We start from the raw sequence: 13001 nt of genomic DNA on the forward strand, positions 1-13001 counted from the left end.
ATTGTAATGCGTTATCTATCTGACAAAATAAACAGTTTGACCACTCCAACCGTAACAACACAGGTTGCTTATGGATGTGGTCAGCGATCCGATCCATCTCCAAGTAGCTATCATCCAATATGAACTCTACTTTTCTCTAGCTTCGCCAGTTATAATCGGCTGAGAATAAAGTTGTCTGGTTGAGCCGTGAATCTTGCAATTAGCTCTCGCCGGGAGATCTCTTCCAGATGAAGCTTCCGAAGGCTTCTCCCAGACTCGAAGTAGTCGACACCAGTAGTCATTTGAGCAAGAACGATAATGGCCTTGATGGGTGACGCATCTATGCCAAGCTTCTCAGCAAGGCTGTGCCAGCAAACAAGCAGATCAGGAACGTCCTCTGAGATATTTCGGTTTTGAAGGTCAGATGGAGCCTTTAGTCCCTTGTGTGGCCCTGAATTCCTTGCCAAATCCACTAGGTCCAAAAAATCGTGGCCGTAGCACTCGTTGGATACTGTCAACGCACTTTTCATATTGTGACCAAGTGCCTTGCCAATCTGAATCCTCACTTGATCGACCACAGTCATGGCCTTGGCAACGGAGCTTGTCAGGCCATCTCGATATAAGAAAAAGTCGCCACCAGTGTTTTCGATGCGACCCGCGTTCATCAGCATCATCAATGGATGAAACACGCCGTTCACATTTAACAGGCAAACTTCGAGGACACTGCTGCACCAGCAAAGCTCGACTGGCATAATCTCTTGTACCGCATCGTATACCGCTTGACTTAGAGGACTTTGAAGTGCTGCAATAAAGATGGAATTCTTTTTTCCCAGAATCGTCACTACATCTTTTTCCATCCGGCAAGAATATGGAGACAGATTGGTCTCTAGGACGCATCCAATCTCAATATCAGCAACGAGAGAGAACAAGTTGCCCGGTATGCAGATAATGGTGTGATGTTGTAGAGGAAATCTTCTCAGTTCCTGCAGAATTGTGTCGTGTCCGGTAGATGGAACCGTAATGATGATAATCGTGGAGAATTCTATGATATCACCCATATCCGAGGTGATGCATACGGGCATAGAACCCTCAATCTTTCCCCGTGCTGTCAATAGGCCTGTGTCCATGACCTCGTTGACATATCGAAAATGGTCTGGGTGTGAATAGACCAGTGCATCTATCCCGCGACTTTGGAGATCCGCCACGAGGGCGAAGCCGGATGGACCAGCACCGATGATGGACACTTTTCGTTGCATTGCGGCAGTGTCTTATCCGTATCCGAGATTGTGATTGGGTGTGTCTGAACCAGTTATTGATTCAATGTGATTCATATAGGTCCAATACAGTATGATTACCTTAGAACGGCACCTTGAACGGAAACAATGACTTTACATATGTAAGCTGCTACGCTTTGAACATCATCCATGATCGCCCACTGCTTTTGTCGTAGAGACAGTCGACATGGGGCTTGGGCATTCACGGCTACTCAGCTGCGCAGGTTTTTTGATACCCCCTGGTTGCTGGAATGTGTGACTTAGATCTGTCGCGAGGGAGTGCACGAGATTCCACGATTCATGGTGTATATTCACTCCGTAATTCTAGACCATTCCCATTCCATACGCGGCAGTCAACTCACTCTCCTAACCCTGTTGGCGAAAGTTGTACTCGGAGTGGAGTGGCAGGAATAGGCTGAGCAAGTTTGCGCGCATATGAAAGGTCGCGACTTCAATCTCTTTCCTGGCATGGACTCCCTACTATGCAAGCGTCTGTCACATCTGTGGCCCCATCCACATATGCATATAATCTAGCTAACTAGTCTAGTCCCTTCATGGGTGCAGGCCTGGATCTTCTCTTACAAACACGCCCCTTGGTGTTTAACGTTGCGCTTGGGATAGTCGCGCTCGTTTTCGAAGATCAATTGATGGTCTTTTGTAATATCATCCTTCTTAGTAAATTCGCCGGTCCCCAGCCATTCATGTTTTTGTACGCGGTCCTCCAATGGGCGTGTGTAACACCTGCAGGTCTGTTAACATGTCTGAATTAATTACCCCGTATATTCCACTGAATCTAGTTCATGAATTCTTACGAGGCATCAAAACCAGACGTACATATCCAAGTCACTGGTGTCACCGCAGTCATATTGTCCTTTCATCAGCACGCAGTAAGAGGGCAAACTGATTATACGGAAGATAATTAATGGCGCTTACGCAAAGACTTGCTTCTCCATAACCGCTGCTATCAATTACCAACACTAAATTTTCTCACTGAGAGAAATGGACTTTTGCCTAGACATATTTGGACAGCAGCCAAGACTCAACATCCATACCCAAATATGTCTATGCTTTGCGATGCCCGATGGTGTTGCTCAGTCCACCATCGTGACTACACTAGAATCTGGCCTTCGGCGGCTAACGGCCAACTTTCCATGGGTTGCAGGCCAGGTCGTCGTTGAAGGTAATTGCGCCGGAAACTCTGGGGTTTTTAAGATCAAGGAGCTGCAGGAAATCCCCTACTTGGCAGTGAAAGATCTCAGAATGGACGCCTCAGCTCCAAGCATGATGGAACTAAGAGAAGCCAACTTCCCAATGAGAATGTTGAACGAATCCGTTATTGCGCCTCGCAGTACCTTTCCCGCAGCCGATGCTGTCAACGGACCCGACCAAGGCTCGCCCGTGTTTCTCCTACAGGCAAATTTTATCGTCGGCGGCTTGGTACTCACGTTCCTTGGTCAACATCAGACCATGGACATTATGGGGCAAGGACAGATTATGCATCTCCTCTCGAAGGCCTGTCATGATGAGTCTTTTACAGAGGACGAGCTGTCTTCCGGCAATCTCCAACGTCAAAATCTCATCCCTATTCTTGATAATTACGAGCGTGGCCCCGAGCTTGCTCGTCATTTAGCTGCCACTGCACCTGGTCCATCTCGCCATGCTCTCGATAAGGATGAAAGAGAGCCAACTCAGATTCTCTGGACAAGTTTTACCCTTCATCCCACATCGTTGGCAGCCCTAAAGTCCATTGCTGTCAAGACTCTCCCAAGTGGTTCCCGCTACGTATCTACTGATGACGCGTTGAGCGCATTTATCTGGCAGAGCATCATGCGCGCCCGTGCCCATCGCTTGCCGCCCAACAGAGACACGACCTTTGCGCGAGCTATAGACGTCCGTTCGTATGTTGATGTGCCGGCGACGTACACAGGCATCGTGCAGAACATGACGTACGCGACGTATACGCTACAAGAGCTTGTCGCATTGCCGCTGGGCGAAATAGCATCCAGGCTGCGAGCCGCTTTGGAACCTAATACCACGATCCTCCCTTTCCACACGCGTGCCTTGGCTACCTACTTGCATAGCCAAACTGACAAGTCACATGTCTCGCCTGCCTCAGCATTGGACTTTTTGGTTGACGTGATAGTAAGTTCGTGGGCCAAAACGAACACCTATGACTTGGATTTCAATTTAGGACTAGGCAAGCCAGAGGCTGTTCGCCGGCCATGGTTTACGCCGTTGCAGAGTTTTGTGTATTTCATGCCTCGAAAGGGTGACGGCGAGATCTCTGTAGCAGTGTGCCTTGAAAAAGAGGATATGGAAAGGCTGAAGGCGGATAAAAGATTTACCACGTACGCAAGGCACGATGGATGAATCAAGCAGGAAAGGAGATGAACTTTAAGGAACAGTGGCATACATCTCATTATATCCCATTGATCACAGTGTTTTACTATATATATTCAAAATACATAATTCGTGCAGTTCAAATCGTGCTATGATACCATGGTAGATCAAAATCAATGATAGTTTGCTATATCTGCAGTTCAAGTCGAATCATTCGCAGCATGACACTTAGACACTGATGTGCGATGATTCCCCCAGGTTGTGGACGTACTCCACTTCGAGTTTATGAGACTGCCTGCACTTGTCCAACAAGAGAGCACCATTCATTATACATTCGCCCGTCTTCAAGTAAATTGAATCAAGGGTTCAATGGCCCCCAGCACTGCCTGTTAAATGACTGCAGAGCACACTGCCCAGAAAAACACCGCCAAGTACCGAAAGAAAATAGCCAGTATTCATTGTCATAACTGCCACCATACTAGAACAAAGTCAGCAGGCTGGTTAAACTGTCATCTCACGGGGATATTTCAGACTAACAGTAGATAGCTCACTCCCGCAATCACTGTATCAAGTGCTCCTGACAGGATAGCCTCGCTAGCTCTCCAAGGTCTTGGCGTCGCCTTGGTCTCGATTATGTCTGGCTGAAGTAGACCGCCACTACGCCTCCGCTTGACGACGGCCACCACCTTGTATAAGTTGAATCGCAATGCCAGCAACATACGGAACACGACAGCAAAAGCAATAAGAAAGATGCATGCTCCTGCGTACTGCCCGGTCGTGTTGGGCGTGAAAGCCGATGACCAAAGAGGTGTGCTTGTTGAAGTGAAGAACGCCATGATCATGGACTCCATGTTCATCGTCATGTTGGATGATGACATATCCATTGGGCCGTCTGTCGAAGAAGGCATGGCCATGGCGGAGGTAGCGCCCATTGGCATGTCCATTGACGGTGATGCTGAGTCCATGGTGGTGATTGTTGTGTTTTTGCGCCGGGTTCCGCGTTACGGCCAGGGCAAGCACAAATTGTTGGAATAAAGTAAAATCTCAGTGGCAGAGACAATTTGAGTGGCTCACCATGAGTAGGAACAAAATAGAAAGTAACTTCGTCCGTCTCGCAACGATCGTTGAGCAGGGTATAGGAACATGAGCACGCCGTCGGGCCAGACCATCGGAATAAGAGTCACATGAAAGACGAAGATGATAACACACCAACTTCGCAGAGAAAGAAACAACTCTGTGTGTCTATGAAAACGCTCAGACTACGCTACTGTAAGCCGTATCAGCTTGTTGGGATCGGTCATAGGTCGCGTATCCTTACCTACCTGCGTGAGACAGTTGGACAAAGAATCCATACATTCAATCTTTCGATGCAGCAACGTTTCTCAGACAACATGGGCTAGGAAACTCACCAGTAGGTATCTGACCACTAGGACAAGGAAGCCGATCGAAAATACGTGCGCAAACTTGCTCAAACAGAGTCATCGCGCTACTGCAAGTGTGACCCCAGCTACAGCGGAAGGATGTTTAAAATCCATGCCATGTGCTTCTGCATGATTCTGGGCGAATGAGCTGCGATCTTGCCCCTGTCCGGGTCCGTTGTTGGCTTCTTCAGTCCCATATGGGGGATCTAGACACGCATGAATCGCCATTTGTGACACCGGCGTGGGGGCCACAACCCTTCACGACGACATCAGTCAGAGGAGTACACACCTACAGGGACGAAGCACAAAGCGATGCAACAGGTCATCAGCTAAGCTCAGCATCCCATTGGTGTACACATAATGTACCTTGTGTGTTATGGGCAGGCGCAAACTCGTACTGCCTTTAGACAAGGTTCTAGGGCGGCACAGTGATAGATGTATCCAGCAGAGTGCTTGAGCAGCGGCGGCCCATTTCACTCATCCTCTCTTCACATCAGCATCGCACACAAATGAACCCAATGTTGTTTTCTGAAGTGAAATAGAAACCAAAGAGTTGCTGATTCGCCTTTGAAAAGCATTTACCATGTCCGCCGCCTGGCTTACGCCGCCCATCACACTGACGGGAAGTCGCGAGTTTACTTGCGACAGCTTTGGCTTCACACAGGAGCAGTGCGATTACTATCAGCAACGTTGGCATTTCTGGTAAGTAAAACCAACTCTAACAGTAACTGAGATACAACTGCTCGACGTCAATACTAAATAACTATCTCACAAGGTTCATCGCCGACCATGTCTATGCGTTGTCGACAATCGCCTTCCTATTGAGCGTCCTCGGCATCTTCGTCATTGGCAACATTGTCTCACAGTTGTTGGGACAGCGGACATGGCGCGGCTCTTCACCTTGGCAGAGAGTGATCGCAGTAACACGATACTTATCTTACCGCGGCTTCCACATCCAGACGTTGCGATGGAACTCGGCCCCCTTGGGGCTTCTGCTTCTTGCGGCTGTAGGAACTATCTTTTTCTTCTGTAAGTCGACTGCGAGGTTGGTTGGATGAGGCAGACATTGGTATTGACAAATTGACTTTTCAGGCATGGATCTGATTCCCCAGCCCTATTACTGGCCAAGTTTGGATTTCGGCGGCTCTCCACCATTAGGCACAAGATCGGGATGGATGGCTCTGGCATGCATGCCTTTTGTCTTGTAGGTCTCTCAGATAACCCGACCCAGCAAGCACTCGTCAAAATACTAACGTTTATTCCTCCTCTTTTGCAGCGCGACAGCGACCAAGACGAACTGGATCACACTCCTCACGGGTGTCTCGCACGAGAAGCTCCAAGTGTTCCATCGATGGATATCTTACGCCTTTTTCCTCCTCGCACTTATGCATACATTTCCCTTTATCGTCTTTCACATAAGATTTCACGACATGGTCATGCAGTTTGAGATGGGCATGATATTTTACTGGACCGGCATCGTAGCCATCATTTTGCAGGCTTGGCTTACTTTTGCGTCTCACAGTGTGATTCGGTAGGTGGTGGAACAGAATACAACACCAAGACTACACATCTGACACATTACGCAGAAACTTGGGTTATGAATTTTTCAAAGCAACCCATTTACTCGCCGCCGCAGTATTCGTCTTGATATTCTTCTGGCATTGCGATTACACCTTGACTTCTTGGTAAGGGCAAGCTGCAGCTATTAGTATCCCTCCGCCCCAGACACTGATGGTTCCACAGGCATTACTTCATTGCGACAGCAGCTGTGTACGTCCCTTGCTATGTTTATCCATGGGTGCGGACTTGTTTCGAGTACGGTACGCGATCAAAGGCTCAGGTCACCGTTGAGGACGGCGGCTTCACACGCATTTCAATCCCGGCGAACTTTGCGTGGATCCCTGGTCAGCACTGCTTCCTCCGCTTCACCGGCTTTGGGTTCTTCCAATCCTTTTCGGCGCATCCATTCACAATTTGCTCTATGCCATCCAATGTAACAGAAGAAAAATCGGAGCTCATCTTCTACATTCGCCATCAGAGCGGCTTAACGGCACGTCTGTACCAGTCTGCTCTGAAAACCTCGGGTGCCTCCATTCCTGTACTTGTCGATGGTCCTTATGGAGGAATTAACCTGCAATCATATGCTCACAGCGACCATCTTCTTGTCATTGCAGGAGGATCAGGTGCGGGATGGACCTTGCCATTCATTGAGCAGTTCATCATGTGTCAATCAAAGACAGTTGATGAAGAGCGTGGCCAAGCAGCAAACCTTGATGGCATAACAGGAAAAACGGGAGGTATTGAGGGCAGAATTCACGGCCCATTCACTCTCCGCGTCGTAGTGGCAATCCGAGACGCCACTACTCGTTCGTGGTACATAAGAACTGTCAAGAAGCTGCTATCTCGATACGAGAGACTGGAGTCAATTTCCAATATTCGTATCCAATTACACTTAACTGGGGAGGCTGCACAAGAGGTAGATCTGGCTGATAAAACTCTTGACCTTCCAGCGGATTTAAGTAAGTCTGCCTCATTGCCAGAGAACATCATTGCCCAAGATGGCAGAACAGAGACTACGGCATCGGCACTGTTCGACGAGCAACTCGACGGACGGCCTCAACTACCGCTGATTGTCCAAGAAGAGGTAGCAATAACAGCAAATGGAGGGGAGTCACTTGCTGTCTTTGTTTGCGGGCCGGTTACTATGCAAGATGATGTTCGAAATGCTGTTGCGGATGCAAACCTAAATATCCTCAAAGGCTCTAGGTCTGGAGGAGTATATTTGCATTCTGAGCATTTCTCTTGGGCATAAATAGTTATCGCTCTTTATAATTACAATATTAAATCGTCCATCAGGAGGAGCATAGCCTTCCTCTAATTCAGCTATTACAGTTTTTCTGACCCTCTTTTATATACATTTAACGTCCATATATACACATGATCAAATTACAACTAAAATCTCAAGGAAGCAGTAGAGACATTGTGTTTCAACTCTTCAGACTAAGCCGCTCTTACAATCTCTTTTTCAATGTGCTGGACTGCCTCTGTCTCGTATAATGCAAATGCATCAACCATGTTGAGGACCATAGCTGGCTAATCAAGCGATCAGTTGGTCATCTTTGCTTCTCTTCAATGTTTCAGCAATAAGCCAAGGACACGAGTTTTCTCTAATATCTCGGCCTTTTTTTTTTCGTTCTTTTCTCGGCAGCCATAGAGGTCTATAAAATTATTTTGCGACTGTTAACACACCGTAGCCCGTTTATAAGGATGCGCGTAGTTTAATGACCCCCCGGGCATGCTTAGATCAAAGTAATGCAGCGCTAGAACGACTAGAGGATAGTAACATTTACACAATCTGATGGAGATGTCTCGCACTATACGAAAGCAAAAAGTACACGAATTATCAGGTCCTTGCTTAGCCACCATTGTATCGTAGCTCTAATATAGCTGGGTCTCTTGATGGATAGACTCAACTAGCTGTGAACGGCCTTGTGTGCGTTGAGATAATTCTTCGGAAAGGCCGAACGAAGGAGTGTCCGAGCAAAGACGGCACCTGCCTCAATTCCAGGCTGCCATGTCAGGCTCATCCCCCTCTGCGCCACAGATCTTTATCTACAATGTTGTCTAACGCAAGAAAGGGAAACTGGAGTAATTCTATGACCCATCCCAGAATATGTATACTCTGTACCTCTTCTTCGGCTGGTTCACGGTAGAGAATACTTCCCACCATCCTAAAAACCATCAATTATGAACTTGGTCAGTTAATCATTAGCCGGCAGGTTGACTAAGTGGCCGGACCATTAGGCCTCCATTGCTTAATAGTCAACCCGCCGAGCACCAGCAAAAGAATGAAGCCTAAGAGATAATGTTGCCCGCTGATCTAATTCGTATTGTACCATATTTGCTCCATAGCAATGGCGCAATCTTGACGATATGGCAGAGAGGTTTAGCCAAAGTACCATAGAGGGAGGGAACCAAGAGTTGGTAATCACGCTTTATGTATCTGCAACAAGCCGATCTTCCGATAGTACCTCTTATGTCCGGTACCACCATTAGGGATTTTAGTGCTTAGTGTGGTTATTAAGATTACGGCCTGACTCCTTTATCAATGATGCCGATTCTCCAGTGACCACGCGCATAGTGGAGAAGCAGGGACTGTTAAGGCTGTGCTGAAGATGTCCGTAGGGACGGAATCTCCATCACGTGTAATCACTTTTGACAGCTAGGTGAGCGGTGACGACCAAATACCCCTACAGCAATTGCGAAGTCGGTAGTCCTCCTTAGACATGAACTATAAATTCAGTGCCTGCCTTCTCCTTCATCGCTTCTTAAAACTTACCAATTCCTCAAACTTCCCATTTATAATAGATACATTATCCTATAAGATCAATTTCTACTTTCACAGCCACATTGACCTCCTATTACAAAAAAAAACACATTTCAAGATGCTTATTTATTCTGCTGTCAAGAAGTACAGGAATAGCAAAGCTCAAAAGGAAAGAGAGCAACGTGAGAGAGCCCAGCAATCGGGACAAACTGCCTACAACACCAGCAGCCGACCTAGTCACAATGTTAGGATGACCCAAGCTGCCAATCAGGTTGGTTAAACTTATATTCAATCCTTCTGAGTGGAATCAGTAAGACTTTTGAGGGCTGATCAGCAGCAACAATAGCAAGATCAACAGCCACGTCAGCGTTGAATAGCACTGTCTGAGGGAAGAGAGCAGCAGTTTTGCGCTTCGGTGATACACTTGAGGATCGTAGGTAAAGGTAGATGCACTGAAAGAGAAGGTGGTGGGTAAGGCAGCGGGCAAGAGAGTGTAATGGGGGATAAAGGGTGGTGAGATGAAGAGAGAGTAGTAATTGCAGCGAAAATAATAATAAAATTTACTTTATCGGTCACACTATGCGGTAAACGGTTGGAGTGAGCGACATTCGGGGAAACGAAGCAAACTTTGATACAGCGTAGTTAAGAACTGAGTTACCCAAGTTTTCCAAAGTGAGGTTGGAGCTATAATAGTCATGCCAACTTCTTCTGTTGTTTGATGCAAAGGAATCGGTATTAGTCGCCGTCTCGCATGAGTTTCCAAATGGGGAGAAAAACGGGGTCTCATAGGCGAGACACGTATTATCCGCTTATGGAGTCATGCAACCCGTATCAGCTATGACTCTGACATACGATTGGCTGCTACCGGAACGACCTGCTTATTTCCTTCCGGGCATATCCAATCACAGTTAACAAGAGGGACCATTTCGATGCTAACTATATACGGCTAGCTAACATGCAACTTGAGTCAATCGGTTTGCCTGCTCAGAAGATTGTTGAACAATGAGCGGAAGATTATTACAAAGATTACGATAGTATTAGAGACCGAATACAAAAGCTATCCGGCACTTGAATGAAGTAAAATGAAAGGTCTATCTATATGTTATAGCGACATGAGAAATAAGTGAATATACATTTTTATTTGAGGAAATGATTAATGCAGTAGTTATTCTGTATAGGGTAAATGAAACACGATTGAGATATAATAAAAGACCAGAAGATAAAAATATAACAATGCTAAAAGAGAGACCTAGGGTCTTTGAGAGAAAATGCTTGAAATTCTCTTCATAGTACCCACACAGTTGTTATTTTAACGCTGAAAATCGAGCCATTGGCTGCATCTCCTCGCCTGTTTGCTCAACAAAGCCGGTATGAATGGTGAAGCCCAGAATTTCGCAGATAAGCGTCACAGTGACCTCCATTGCCGTAGACATTCCAAGTAAGAGCCAGGCACTGGTATGAACGCCACCAAAGACGAGACTGCAGGAGTAAGCAAGGCGTACTAGAACAAAAGGAATGCATATGACAATTGCAAAGAGAATGCGCCTTTCGCCTTGGATGATATAGTCCCGATTCTTGTATACAAGTAAGATTTCCAGGATCAAGAGCCCTATGACGGCAGCTATAATGCCCGTTCCGACATAGCTGGGAGTAACGTAATGAGTAACTGGGCTTCCATTGGTGAGAGTGTAACTCGACTGTGTTCCGCCAATGATCACCAGAACCATGCCAGCCAGCATAAGAAGCTCAAGAAGACGGCGGTGAGTAGATTTGATAAGAAGCGGACCTTGATTGCCAATAGAGTCGATAAGGCGGCCGAGGAGTCCATGTAAAGTAAGAACCAGAGGACCGAGGCCAACACCAAGAAGGATTAACCAGCCAATGTACAGACTCTGGTTGGTTGGTAGCGAAATGGTTGCCAGTCGCATAGCATCGCCAATGATGCGAGCAAGAGACAGCATAATAAGGAAACGCCAGCCGGCACTTCTGCCAAAACCGTGTTTGCGACACAGGAAGATGGCACCACCAAGGTACAGGCAGTAGATGGCAATTTCGCCGCAGGCAATGCCATCATATGCATCAAAAGGGCGGCTCATTGCTTCCGCTATGGAGTAGTGAATGTAATGGAAGTTTGTAATTATATGTATCAGATAATACGCCGTGGGTTTGGACGTAACGAATCAAAGAAGCTGAAAGACAGGTAGTGAAAAGAAATCTCGAGTCAGAACGGAGCATGAATTGTATTTTATAAAGAACAAGAGTGAGGTGAAGTGATGATTGTATCCATCCCTTACGATAGACACAGACATTAAGCACTGTCAGTAAAAGATACCTGTGCTGCGCTAGCTACTGTCTGAGCCACCTTCAATATCTCCATACATGACCTTCGACAAGGCACGATGATATCAAGCGACTAGCAACAAATGCCGAATCGTATCCATAAACTGTAACGACAATGATGCAGTAACCAAGTCATCCAAAGCGAGTCAGTGGAAGGCCAATTTTAAGCATGCCGGGGCGCAGGTAGCAATTTACCTCGGCTAGGTCAAAAGATGCCAATGAGCAACATTGATTGGCTATACCCGATGCTACATTTACATGTCCCCGGGCATGTCCAATCTGCAAAATTCTCAAAAGTATACGACTCCTGTAAAAGTTCCAATCTAGCAACCGCAAAGTCGGCGTGGAAGAAGTGCTCCACACTGTCGGCAATCATGGGTGCCGACATTCCTATTCCACATCAGCCGGGACCCGCGTTGCCGCTACGTCAACGTTGTGGCTATGTTTAAGTCAAGAGACTATGCCTATGTAGGTATGCAGGTGCTCGCGAAATGGTTGCGAGACACGTCCAATCCCTTTTTGATCTTCGAAAGGGATTCTCACGAAATTTTACTCTCCGCACGGATTCAAGCAACAGCTCCCTCGGGCATTCCGTATACAAATCCTTGTGGACTTTGTCGGTCGCTAACAACGCACTCTTTTGACTCTGGCGAGCCGACTTCGCTGAGGAGTATGGAGAATACATCGACGCCTCTGGTGCCGTCCCCTGACCCATTGTCAGTGTCTTTGTCACGCTTTGCAGTACGCACCAATCCAATTGAGATGGCTTGACGATATGCAGAAGTAGTAGCTAAATAACCGTGCAGTGTGATTTCTGCAGAGAGAAAAAAATCAAGTAAGCCATACTGGAGTGAGTAAATCTGTAAGGTTGGTAATCTGTCCGTCCACAGCTAAGCTAGGATAGGTGCTCTCGTGAACAGCCGAAGTGTGCCACTTGCCGCCCTTGGCCTGGCAAGTGTGTCTATTCCAAAGGAGTTTCGGCTCCAAGATACCAAACGGGAGCCTCAAGGTACGTGGTTTCGGAGATTTGGATCTATTTGTTGTACTTATTCGTCTGGAAGCGCGGATAACAGGATCCTATACCCAACAAAGAAAGACTTAGACAGTTTTCAGGAGCGCCTCAGTCGTATAGAGGTAGCTCTTGAGAAACTGGCCCGCGCTGTGGATAGTTTAAGTCCTAATGTGAACAGGGTAGATGCCACGATCGCATCCGAAAAAAGTTCACGATTTGAAACAATCCAATATCAATCAGTTGATGGAGAAGAGACTAACACTCAAACACCTCCTAACCAAAATCTGCTATTTGTTCCACCTGCAAAT

The 13001-nt window shown here is 46.9% G+C and overlaps 4 protein-coding genes across 4 annotated transcripts; 2 read left to right on the forward strand and 2 right to left on the reverse strand.

Moving 5' to 3' along the window:
* Positions 1-149: 149 nt before the first annotated feature.
* Positions 150-1235, reverse strand: T069G_06324 (NAD/NADP octopine/nopaline dehydrogenase, alpha-helical domain-containing protein; the record flags this gene model as incomplete). The annotated part of the gene is made up of 1 exon (XM_056173534.1): positions 150-1235. The coding sequence occupies one exon, from the start codon at positions 1233-1235 to the stop codon at positions 150-152; it is 1086 nt and encodes a 361-aa protein (XP_056027113.1).
* A 1092-nt stretch (positions 1236-2327) lies between these two features.
* On the forward strand, positions 2328-3623 carry T069G_06325 (transferase family domain-containing protein; the record flags this gene model as incomplete). Its single annotated transcript, XM_056173535.1, has 1 exon — positions 2328-3623. One exon carries the CDS (start codon positions 2328-2330, stop codon positions 3621-3623), a length of 1296 nt encoding a protein of 431 aa, XP_056027114.1.
* A 1974-nt stretch (positions 3624-5597) lies between these two features.
* Positions 5598-7826, forward strand: T069G_06326 (ferric reductase like transmembrane component domain-containing protein; the record flags this gene model as incomplete). Its single annotated transcript, XM_056173536.1, has 7 exons — positions 5598-5716; positions 5790-6043; positions 6107-6218; positions 6291-6545; positions 6601-6699; positions 6758-7533; positions 7573-7826. 7 exons carry the CDS (start codon positions 5598-5600, stop codon positions 7824-7826), a joined length of 1869 nt encoding a protein of 622 aa, XP_056027115.1.
* A 2819-nt stretch (positions 7827-10645) lies between these two features.
* T069G_06327 (uncharacterized protein) lies at positions 10646-11437 on the reverse strand (the record flags this gene model as incomplete). The annotated part of the gene is made up of 1 exon (XM_056173537.1): positions 10646-11437. One exon carries the CDS (start codon positions 11435-11437, stop codon positions 10646-10648), a length of 792 nt encoding a protein of 263 aa, XP_056027116.1.
* Between the last annotated feature and the right edge of the window lie 1564 nt (positions 11438-13001).

Source organism: Trichoderma breve, chromosome 4 (assembly GCF_028502605.1).
Source record: "Trichoderma breve strain T069 chromosome 4, whole genome shotgun sequence".
Classification (NCBI taxonomy): domain Eukaryota; kingdom Fungi; phylum Ascomycota; class Sordariomycetes; order Hypocreales; family Hypocreaceae; genus Trichoderma; species Trichoderma breve.